Raw genomic sequence first — 12,602 nt, forward strand, 5'->3', positions numbered from 1 at the left:
ACTAGTAATATAAATATGCCAAATTGTACCACTGTTTAACACCAGATATATCCTCAAAGTAGCACTTACTCAGTAATCTAACATTGTTGTCTACTCCCATTTTCTGTATTTCCCAGCCGTCTTTGTCATGCATTTACCATGTACCACTCCTCTTCCTCAGCATAATGCCTCAGTGATATCACAGATAAGGATATCAGCAGTTGCCATCTCAAAAGAAGAAAGCAAATTTTATTTCCGGGGTGGTTTTTTTTCATTATTTTATCTTCTTATACTGCAGAAATACCATTCCTATTGTCAAACACACTGAATGACTTTGGTAATTATTAAGATAGCTTTAGACGCTGCCTCACATAAATGTGCTCAGATGTTTATAATTTAACCCTCTTAATGCTGTCTTTAGATACAGCTTCTTTGTAGTGATTAACCATAACAGCATTTTTAATTGGTCAATGTTCTCTTAAAATGTCAAATTTTCAAAGTCATGATGCACTATGTACTTCTGGCGTCAGTTGGTTTAAGGGAATTAAATTCAGGTCCCACTTACCACTGCAGACATTTGAAATGATGCTGGAAATAGCTGACTGTATTACTTAAAGTTTTTATTCTATGATAAAACTTCTTTTTCACTATTCAGATGATGATTAAAACTGAATGTAAAGGTTATGTTCAGAAAGTTCTGCACATCTCTTGGAATATGTCTCTCTTCAATGGTAAAAATAACTGCAGATGTTCAGAATTCCAGAGTTCAGCTACAAAAGTTGGCATTTTCTACTGCAAGGTGTGCACTTTTTATAACAGTTAGATAAAAATTACACAGTACTCATTTTTTTTCCTTCCGTTCTGATTAAATCTCACTGCAGGATGTGTGACACAGGAGAAGGGCTGTTCACCTTTCAGACGCGAGAAGGAGAAATGATATATCAGAAAGTGCATTCTGCAACACTGGCAATAGCAGAACAACATGAAAGATTAATGATGGAGATGGAGCAGAAGGCAAGGGTAAGGTCTTTTTACCAAAATCTTTAAACTTTTAAAAATTGGTAATGAACAAAAGAAATATGGACTAATGGCAGTCCATGGATTCAGCTGCAGTGATGGTATTAGCTGTGTGGCTAAGACAAAACAGACATTCAGATTTACGTATTTTCATGGTCAGGGATTTTCAGCATGTGCTATACAATGATCTGGCTTTGGTGTCTTTTTGAAACAGTGGATACCATTAAACAAGAGATCCATGGTTACCTTCTTGAAAATTGTGGCTCTGTTACTCAAAGACTAAGCCTTTAGCTGAAGTCAGCCATGTGATGACTGTCAATGATCAGTGTTAATTGCTCCTCATGGCCTTAATGGTGGAAAAACACTCCTAGGTGACAGCAGACATGTTCTGTTTCTCTTAACCCCTGAAAGAATTTCTTTCCCAACAGTACAGTAAGTAGCAATTCAATGTGAGTTCAAAAAGAGCTATTTTTTAGTTTTAAGTTTAGAATTTCCAGTTTGCAGAGGTTATCTGTAAGTGACTACTGAAAAGTTTGGGTTTTTTTCAGAGGAAAACTAAAAAAATGGCCCGTGTGCTTAGAAACAGAGACAGTTTTAAATGATCTTTCTGTAAAAGTAACTTTCAACTGTGGTTTGAAGCCACCTTTACATCCCCAGAGTGGAAAGACATGGGGAGGCCAGAGAACCTGGTCTGCATGCTTTTCTTCTCAGATGACTGTGGAATCAGTATCTTTGTCCCTAAAAACAGATTTGAGGGAAATTGCACTATTTCCAGTGAGTCTTCCTTCCTTCCTTCCTTCCTTCACCCACCATGTACGTGCCCACAGTCATGCAAACTTGATTTACATATTCCTCTCCTCCCACACTCCATCACTGCCAAAATATCTTGCTCACATTCCTGAGAGAAAGGCCAACTTAAGACCCCAGCGTTCAAGTGCTTCTCCTAACTACTCCTCAGATAAGTCTATCTTCCTCTAGTCACTGAAAAGGAAATGGAAAAACTTAGATTTCCATCTCAAAAGTCCATTATGTTGAATGCTTCCCTCAAACTGTGTGTCTCAGTAAGATCTGAGATGGGAAAGCATAAAAAGTGACTCTTTTGGTGGTTTATGAGGAAAGGTGGATGAATTTTTCAATAAAAGTAAACAAAGCAGGAGCATTTGCACAATACTTGAGATACATGAACTTTAGAAAAAGCAGGAAGAGGAGAGTTCACAGTCAAGATTAAAACAAGGTTAAGGACACAGGAGCAATTGCTGGAGAGTCCAAGACAAGATGGTAGAATAGAGTAAACGGAAGAGCATCTGAAGTAGTAGAAGTACTGACACAAAACAACTGCATTCTGCATTCTGCTGGGCAGAAAGTGGTTGAATAATAGCCCAAAGCCAGGAAAAAGCATTATTATAAATATGTTGACTTTTGAATGTCCACACCAGTAATAGAAATTGGAGCATTTTCTTGCTGCCATAATAAGTACTTAAAGTAGGATCATACAGGATTTTCCTTTCATGGAACCACCACTTTCAGGTCTTCAACCTGACAAATAGCATCTTTGCTGCTTAGCAAAGCCATTTCCCTTCTGCCATCAGATGACTTCCTTAAAACCTCATTTATGAAGGCTGTGGCCATATGGTCCATAATACCAAACTCGTGAGAGCAGGCTGAGAAATATATATGACTCATCAGCCACACAGTGTATAATGTGCTTAGCTCCTGGATGAGGCTGGGCTGTGATGTGCAGAGGTAGATTGGTAGAGGCCTGCTTAGGCTGCGTAGAAGCTGTGGGCTGTGTTAAAGAGGCTGAAAAATCCATTGATTTCATACTTTAACTAGTAAGCTAATATTGGTTTAGTTTTGGAAGCTCTGCTGCTCCTGATTTATGGGGTGCTGAACATTTAAGGGGTCATTTGTGTCATCTGCAACATTTGAGTTGTATTCATATTAGAAACAAGATCTGAAGATATTAAATAGACTAAGCGTGTGTTATTTTCCTTTTATCAAGTATAATTGCTTCTCTGATATCTAAATCCACCAGTTTCATCAAATGCCTATGTAAATTTTTTCCCTAAGATCTGAAACTGAAACACAAGCAAGAGTGTATTTTTAAATCAGGGATCTAGAGGCCATAAATGTCTTTTAGATCTTCCCAAAGCTTGACCTTTGATCTTTTGTATCTGTAGTTCTATACTTGGGCATTTTGCTCTTTTCTGACCCTATCTGTAATGAAAAGCTCATGTTTAATAGTATAGAATTAAATAATTTTTTTTTAAGGTGAAAATGAAAGAAAGTGCTTAAAGTAAAGAAAGCTTAATGGTATATACATTGTCATGCAAATTAGAAAAAGGGAGAAAATGTACCAGTAATTCCATTTTACTTCTACCTTCCAGTCATTAGAAGTTATATATTGGAAGGGACTCATGAATTTCATATTTGTATGTTCTGGCCTAAATGTTAACATATTTTAAGTAATTAATACACTGATTTTTTATTTAATTTTTTCTAGATTATAAAATGTTATAATCCAGTATTATAAAAAGTGAATACAGTTAATAAAGGAAATCAAAGTGATTTTTTTACCAAAGCAATCTTGATGAAATATATAGTTTATGGTTAGTTCTCATGATGAATATACAAAGTTCATCTTCCTAATAAAAAAAGCAAAAAGACACAAACACACAAAAACCCAGAAAAAAAATTCTGGCAGAAGAAAAAAGGTAAAATTAGTTACTGCTGCCAGAGACTTGTCAGATAAAGATATTGCAGGCAGCCACAGGACATATTTATTCCATTTATGGAGGTCTCTGCACACAAAAATGTTGTCTCAGAATACTGACCAATAAATTCATTTTTATGCTAAGAAATCTATTGCTGAAGCCAAGTAACATGCTGAATAACTATGTTAACAAGAGAAAGACATGAGAAGGAAACTAATTCTTCCCATTACCTTCCAAAGTGTATGGACTGGAAGAAAAATTGCGCTGTGGCAGCTAATACAGTACCATGTCTGCCTCATTGCCATCAAGAGCAGAAGTCCAGTCAGTTTAAGCAGGCATGTGCACACTTTTTTCTTCTACCCACTTCCCTTTTTAAATTATAACACTGGAAGAAAGACCTGAAATACAGGATCAGCTGTCACTGGCATAGTAGTGATTTCACATTGGTTTTACTGAGATCAAAACAGACTGGATTTTATTCAAATATAATAGCAAAGTGGACAATGTTCTAGTTTAGCTCAGGTGGTCTTCTTGATTGAGTTTGAAGTGTTAAATTGTCAGACTGGTAGTGTTTTATGCTCACTTTGTTTGGAACAATAAAAAATTTGGTCCAATGCTAGTACGTAAATTTAAATTCTTTTCAGATAAATTGTTGTCTGTATTTTCACTTCTTTCAGTCTTCGTTTTTTTGATGGATCGGTGTAATACAGATGATAATTTTGTTTTGTAGGTGTTTAGTGGGGAGGCGGCAATATTGAAGTGTTTGTTAGTGGTTTTACAGTTTGAACATAACAAATTAATTACAAAGAACAATTGCTGTTTTCTGTTTACAAGATTTTATTTTGTCCTGTTGTGTTATCTATATGAGAGTGTCAGCAGCTCTGCTTTTATCATATGAATAGCCTGCATTCTTACAAAAGTCTTCTCTCGCTCCTTCCCTCTCCCCCCACATTTTTTTTAAATGTAACATTTAGAAATCTGGTTGAATTGGCACTCTTAGAATCAGCAGGGGAAAAAAAACAACAAAAAAAAAGTTAGCCTCAAGAATAGTGTGTATCCCCACTAACTGTAGTCTGATTTTGAATGTGGAAGAAGCACATCTGAGTGTCTTAACAGCCAGCTCTATCACCCCTACCCTGTCCCCAGGCTCAGCTGCAAGCTCCTTCCACTTCCCTTGTGTTAGCCTAGGTGCTTTCCTGACTCTCAAAGTCAATTTGTCTGTTTGCCAGTTTGGGGCGGGGGAAAAAAAGAAAAAAAGCTAGCACAGTTACTGAGCTGAATTGTTTATAGAGGCAGCAGTGAACCGTTAGATCTTCTCAATTGTCCTGTCCGGAATAGAGAAGGAAAAAGAATAATTCACCTTCCATAAATACTGAGTATCCTCCTCCTTGCAGTCAATTTATAATGTTGGTTTTGATGATCATTTTTTTAAAGAATCTCAGTTAAGATAATTTTCACAGACCAGCATATGAACACAGCTGTTCTCAGCAGCACTTGTCTAACTTTACACCATTTCTATAAAATGCTTACCAGCACATACCACTGGAATTTTAAGACCTTTTTCCCCTCCTTAATGCCAGCTTTGATCTTCTGCCACAGAGCCTCCACTGAAAACATTCCTGATGTAACTTCTGCACCCACTGTTATTGTGGTGTATAAAATGGGGAGTTAAGAGTGGTAGATTTCTCATATTGTGACTACACATATAAGGGAGGCATGCTAAGGAAATAGGTGTTCCTTTGTAACCCTACAAACTGCTTCTTTCAAGAGCTGCCAGTAAAAAACTATTATGTAATTTCAAAAGAATAAAAATTTACAATGTGTAAAACAGTAATTCTAAATAACATAGCACTTAAGTTGATGTTAAACAGCTACGGTTAATCAAACATCAGTAAAACTGAAGTATAAATGCATGAAAAAATTCTAATGGCACAAGTTTCATAACTTACTATCATACAAAATTTTCTGTGAAACTTGCTTTGCTTTAGACAGCAGAGCTGTAAAAATAGTGTCATTTTAGATTGTGATCCTTTTAACATTTACTGGAAAATAAACACCTTTATGAAACATTGCTTCTGTATATTTTTCTTCCATTCTCATTATTTACAAGCCTTTTCTCTAATATTTAACTTAATAATTGAGTCAATGAGTCATCGTGATAGATTTCTGCCATTTAAAAACTATAATATCAATGAGTTTGTTGGGGGGGGTTAATTATTCTGAGGAAAATAATTAATGTGCCAAATCAGACAATTATCAGGCAATGGAACTGGGTTTAAGGAGAAGCTGAAGCGAGAAGTGGCTAAGAAATAAGTCTGAGAATCATTTAATCTTTCTCTTTCTTATCTGAAACAGAATGAGGAGGGTAACCGTATTTCATATCTGAGGATAAATATAAATTACAGAATTGTCAGACATAGTATTAATAAGAATGTAAATAGAATGAAGAATATTAAAGTAAACTGTCTTTGAATCAGGAAAGAAAAAAAAAACACAAACAGGCTGGAGAAAATAACAGCATTAGTTTCATAGTGAATTTTTAATTTGGCTTTGTGAACAAGTCTGTACAATTTCTTCATGTATTTTTACCTGATCACAAGCTAAGCACATACTCATTGAAACATTACAGGATTGAACGTCATCAACAAACACATCAAACATTCTAAATTTTCATTTTAAAATGATGGTTTCAATTTGAAGTTTCCTACATTTGCTAATGCATCTTCAGAGCTTTGTCTGGTTTATGGTTGCTTTTTATGTCTTTGTGCAATGGTATACCTGTCACCTATTATTTTCAAGTTGTAAAGTATGGGAAATGCAGAGACACACTAGTGAATGCTGCCGACCCAATGAATGTAAGAAATATTTAGTTAAAATGCATGTCTTTTGGGCTCCATTTCAGCACTGCAATTTACTTAACATGACAAAGCTCTTCTATGTTGTAATTATGCTTAAGTGCATTTGGGCCAAGTCAATAACTGGAGGAGAAACTGGAGAAGAAAATCCCAGAGTTCATCCCATGTCATGACACGTTGGTCTCTTAGTATGTTTTCTTCTGTTTATTATGTATAAATTATGTATAAACTCCAGTACAGAGGTTCTGGATACATACAATCATTCATGAACTCATGCACTTTATGTAGGCTAAAGTATAGCCTCAGGTCAGTTATTCATGCAAATACTTAGCTCAATATTACTCCATATTTCCCATCTGAAACTACTGTATGATGCTGCTGTGTAATGTTTGTTTAGAAATTTTATAGCCCTGTAAAAAGCTGGCTGCTTATTGCAATAAGCAATTTGTGAACTGTTTACTTGGTTCTCACAGGTGTTGTGAAGCTTATTTCCATTACTAAATAGAGTAGGATGGAATAGAATAGAATAGGATAGGATATTTCAGTTGGAAGGGAACTACAATGATCATCTACTCTGACTGCCTGACCACTTCAGGGCTGGCCAAAAGTTAAAGCGTGTTATTAAGGGCATTGTCTAAACGTCTCTTAAACACTGACAAGCTGGGGCATCAACCACCTCTCTAGGAAGCCTGTTACAGTGTCTGACCACCCTCTCGGGAAAGAAATGCTTCCTCATGTCCAGTGCAAACCTCCCCTGGTGCAACTTTGAACCAATCCCATGTGTCCTGTCACTGGATCCCAGGGGGAAGAGCTCAGCACCTCCCTCTCCACATGCCCTCCTCACGAAGCTGCAGGGAGCAACATGACTTCCAACCCTTTTACTGGCTTTGTTGCTCTCTCTGGACATTCAGGGACCTTCACAACCTCCTTCAGCTGCGGGCCCAGAGCTGCAGGCAGTACTGCAGGTGAGGCCGCACCAGCGCTGAGCACAGGGCGATGATCCCCTCCTGTGCCCGGCTGGCTCTGCTGTGTGTGATGCCCCCAGGGTGCGGGTTGCCCCCTCGGCTGCCAGGGCACTGCTGGGGCCTATTGAGCCCGCTGCTGACCAGCAACCCCCACCCCTGTCTGCAGGGCTGCTCTTCAGCCACTCTTCTCCCAGTTTATACTTGTGCCTGGTGGTATTCTGCCCTAGATACAGAATGTGGCATTTGGATTTGTTAAATTTCATCCCATTAATCATTGCCCAATGCTCCAATCTATCTATATAATCCTCTGCAAGGCCCCTTGTCCCTCAAGAGAGTCAACAGCACCTCCCAGTTTGGTATCATCAGCAAACTTGCTAATGATGTGTTCGGCTCCTGCATCCAGATCATTGATGAATATATTGAACAGAACTGGCCCTAGAACTGAACCTGTTCATCCCACAGTTGCACAACTTGTCCAGAAGGATTCTGTGAGGGACAGTATCTTTGAAAGTTACAGGTTAAAGCTGAAATAGCCTTGCAACACTTTTGGCAGAAGAGGACTTCGAGAGAACACTAAGCTACAGGCTTGGGGAAGTGTGGCAGGAAAGCTGCCCGGTGGGAAAGGACCTGGGGGTGGGGGTTGACAGCCGGCTGAACATGAGCCAGCAGTGTGCCCAGGTGGCCAAGAAAGCCAACAGCATCCTGGTCTGTATCCGAAACCATGTGGCCAGCAGGACAAGGGAAATGATTGTCCCCATGTACTTGGCACTGGTGAGGCTGCACCTTGAATACTGTGTTCAGTTTTGGGCCCCTTGCTTCAAGAGGAACATTGAGGTAAGCTGGTGAAGGGTCTGGAGCACAAGTCTTATGAGGAGCAGCTGAAGGAACTGCGGTTGTTTGGTCTGGAGAAGAGGAGGCTCAGGGGGGATCTTACTCCTCTCTACAGCTGCCTGAAAGGAGGCTGTAGGCAGGTGGGGGTAGGTGTCTTCTCCCAGCTAACAAGTGACAGGACAAGAGGAAATGGCCTCAAGTTGCACCAGAGGAGGTTTAGATTGGATATTAAGAAATTTTTTTCCACTGAAAGGGTGGTCAAGCATTGGAACAGACTACCCAGGGAGGTGGTGGAATCACCATCCCTGGAGATGTTTTAAAAATGCGTAGATGAGTTGTTTGGGGACATGGTTTAGTGGTGACTTGGCAGTGCTAGGTTAATGGCTGGACTTGATTATTGTAAAGGTCTCTTCCAACCTAAAGGATTTGATGATTCTAAGTAAAGCTCACCCTTCTTTGTGGTAGAAACTGGTAATAGAAAATAGGGAGTGTTCCACTGAGGGATTGTCTATTCACTGGCAAATCACAACAATCTGTAAGTGTTGCCAAGATCAACAACAAAACCAAGAATATCGAGTTTTTGGTTTGTTGTTGTTTTTTCACCTAAGTCAGGATCTGTGTACTTTTAGATTTGAGTTTTGTAAACCCAGTTCCCATAATTTTCAGTAATTTCCCATAGGGTTCTTTGTTCATTAAGCACATAACGATATATATATATTTTTTTTTAACTCTGATTTTTCTGTGAGAATATTTTAGAGAATTTTGCCAGGCTTTTTGTTAGTCCTCAGGCTCAGAAAACTGTGTGTACTTGGATGAAGTAAATCCTAAAGCTGAGTCACAAGTCTATTTCCAACATTCACTACTTCAGAAGAAAGTAGGAGATTTGTGGATATTCAGACTGGGAAGCAGCTAATGATTCCTCCAACTGGAGCTGTTTCATTTTTTAATCTTATTTGAAAGTATTTTCTTAAATGTAGATTTATTTCATTGGCATTTTTTCAGGGACTATTACTCATATCCAGTAATAGACATTCAAATATTGCAGCAACATTCAAAAACTATGCAGCAGGTGCCATTCATTTCCAAAAAGAAAATACTTCATCCCACCATGGAATTCAAAATGCCATGGTCATTGGAGTTCCCAGCCTGTTCCTTTCTCACCAAGTCAAAACCTTTTTTACCCCCTCTTCCCCTGTCAGCTGCAGGGGTCTGTTGTGCCCCTATATGGCACCTTGCAGCAGTGAGAGGATGAGGTGTCACACCTGGCTTCTCCAGGGGATGCTGCACGTCGTGGTTGTTGCGGGATGTTTGCTGTGTGTTTGAACGAAACCTCAGTATAGGGAAAGCCTTTACTATCATAGCAAAGGGTTAGTGCAGCTGCTTACATGAAGTGATAGAGCAGGGAGAAGAACAGAGCTATTCATCATGTCAGAAACACTGCAGACAATGTAAAGGTTTGTGGAGTGTGTAGGTAAGTGCCGTGAGTAGATGCGAGAGCAAAGCTAGCAAGTCCTTGCATCAGATACTGGTATCAGATATTTTGGTAGTTAGTGACGTAATTTAAATGCTGTTTTGCAATTTGAAAACTAAGGCTTGCACTGGAGTTTTGAATGGTTTTGAAGCAGTAGTAGTCATAAGGGCTTTTATTCAGAGCATGGTGGGAAAAAAATAAACTCTTCCCTCAGCTGACACAATTTTGAAATTCCTTTTATCTGTAGCTATCAGGCTGGATGATCTTGAATGCAAAAAGATGCTCTAAATCTCTCCTAGGGACTAAAACCCAAGTACCTCTGCCATATGGATTTGCATGCCAACCTAGATATTAATCCCATTCTTTCCTCCTTAAAAAATTCTAGAATATTTTATATAATATCACGGTGTTCTTCTAGCTTTATGTCTTATCATGCCACCTAAGACTCGGATTGAAAACTGACTTCCTCCTAATATAAAGTAGGAGTTGAACCAAAATCCGTAATAAAAGCTTCATAGAGGTGTCTTATAACTGAGGCAATACGATTTCTTGTCTGCAAGGAGCCTTCTCCGTCCTATGAATCGATCCTAAAGCTGCATCCTATGCACTTATGCAGCATAGGATCCTATGAACAGTTTTCCCTGTTCACCTCATTTATATGTTTGCATGCAACTATGCTGTACTGTGAGCATTTCAATTTAAGCAGCTAGGTTCTGGTTGGTTTGTATAAATGCAATAGGGCAAAGATGTTTGTATATTAAGGTATCTAAAGATGCAAACCCTTCTGAGAATTTAGCATGGAGGCACTTTAAAAATCCATGTAGCCACGTATCTACATTTCTAGGGACATCTTAAAGTGCTAAGTACATCTTTCTTAGGAGTCAGGTATCATTTACTTCAACTTTATAAAGTTGCATGTGAATATAAGTGGATTTGAAGGTTGGTAACATAAGCACATTTGTAACTTTTTCTTTTTACTTTTCTTGTACTTTCCAAAATATTGCATGTTTGCAGAGCTATGAAAGTAGTTGGAGAGGCACTGTGAAGCTGAAATTCATATTGTTTGCAGAAAATACAGAAAGTGAAGAGCCAAAGAACTTCCCCCGAACAAAATTGATGATTAGCAGTCTTATTTGCCAATAGCTGTGGGTGATGTAAGTGGTAAATTAGGAATGGTTACTGTAATTATACAGTAGTTGTTGCATGCTTGACTGAACCGTATTTGGCTTATTGCCAGCACTTCCCTTAACTAAACTCTGAGAAACATTTAATATGGAAGGGAAGTTTGCTTTGGCATTGTGTACGTTTAAAACAACTTGCTTGTATAACTGTGCTGGTAGGTTCACATCATCAAACTTTCTTAACAGAGGAGCAGGTTATGTTGATTTAAGTATCACTAGAAAAATAATTCTCGAGCTAGTTCTCCAGCAGGATTAATTTATTATTAATCTCATATCTGCTATTTTGAGAAAACTTCTTCTTGTAAAATAAAGTAGCCTATGGAGTTCCTATTATTATTAGCAAAATAATAGCTGATGAAGCAACCTGATGCTCTCAGGAGACAGATATTATTATAGTAATTATACTAATGAGTAAAACGAGGCACAGAAAGATTAAGGCCAAATTCAGCTGCATATAAATTGCCCAAGGTCATGGAGTAATCATCTGTATGCTAGGAATAGCACAACAAAACAAATCCTGAATCATAGTCAATTACTTATTCACAGTAGAATTAACTTCTGAAAAAGTTATTTTTCACATGGTTTTCATCAGTCTATGGAACTACTGTATCATTCTGTACCTCTTGTCAGGCAAGGTCTTCCTCTGTTTCAGCAACGGTGTTCAGGAGTTCTTTATATCATCTGAGGGAATAGTTCAGGCTTTGTCTCTGATGAATAAGAAACTTCTTTATCAATGATTTATAGAGGGCACAGTGCTTTTCAGAGAACAGGAGAATTATAAAAAGTAATAATCTGAGAGGTGATCAAAAATTCTCATAATAGTCCTAAAGTTACTCTGTAAATCCCTCCTGTGCTTTTTCTGGTTTGGCTCATCAGGTACCTGTTGGCAGTGCAAAAAAAGTCACCCTTTGTCTTAATTTTGCTTTTTTTCTCTGCTTCTGTTCCTTTGTATAAAGATGACAGATTTTGTAACATGAAAGTGATTTATAATAATCACTCTGTGATTACACTTAGAATGAAGAAAACAGATATTGAAAATATTCAAATTCATATTTAAATACAGACGCTTTTCCAAGTATAAGCTGTCTTTTGATATATATTAATCAAGGCCTGTCCAGATAGGGGTTGTTTATGATCCTTTTTTCTCTCAGCTGTGGGTTGTTGTCGTTGTGTTACTGATATATCATATGATACCTGCCATGCTAACAGTTTTTATTTATCAACTGTGCAGGAATCTGTTTCAGGAGAAATGTAAGACAGTAGTACAGACCTTGGACTGTTCATTTGACATTATTCCACGTGCTACAGTAGCTTTATTATATAAAGATGTGCAGCTACTACAGTAAACAAAATAATGTCAAGTTAACATACTGGCAGAGCACACCTCATTAGCTCCCAGATTTTCAAACCATTGAATATATAGGATCAGAAAATTTGGCATTGGAAGGGTCTGCTGGTGGTCAGCTCACCTAATCTTCTGTTCAAAGGGATAACATCAAAACTAGAAGTTACCCAGGGTCTTACCCAGTCAATCGTGAATACCCCCAAGGCTGTAGATTATGTGTACTTATTCCAGTGCTTGGCTGCTG

General features: G+C 38.2%; 1 protein-coding gene across 1 annotated transcript in view; it reads left to right on the forward strand.

Moving 5' to 3' along the window:
* Positions 1-12,602, forward strand: part of DOK6 (docking protein 6) — a 253,584-nt gene that overhangs the window by 186,604 nt on the left and 54,378 nt on the right. Inside the window, exon 6 of the mRNA XM_056333389.1 lies at positions 861-999. Within this exon, the coding sequence (XP_056189364.1) occupies positions 861-999 (139 nt within the window). The remainder of the gene's footprint in view (positions 1-860; positions 1,000-12,602) is intronic.

Source organism: Falco biarmicus, chromosome 3 (assembly GCF_023638135.1).
Source record: "Falco biarmicus isolate bFalBia1 chromosome 3, bFalBia1.pri, whole genome shotgun sequence".
In the NCBI taxonomy this organism is placed as follows: Eukaryota; Metazoa; Chordata; class Aves; order Falconiformes; family Falconidae; genus Falco; species Falco biarmicus.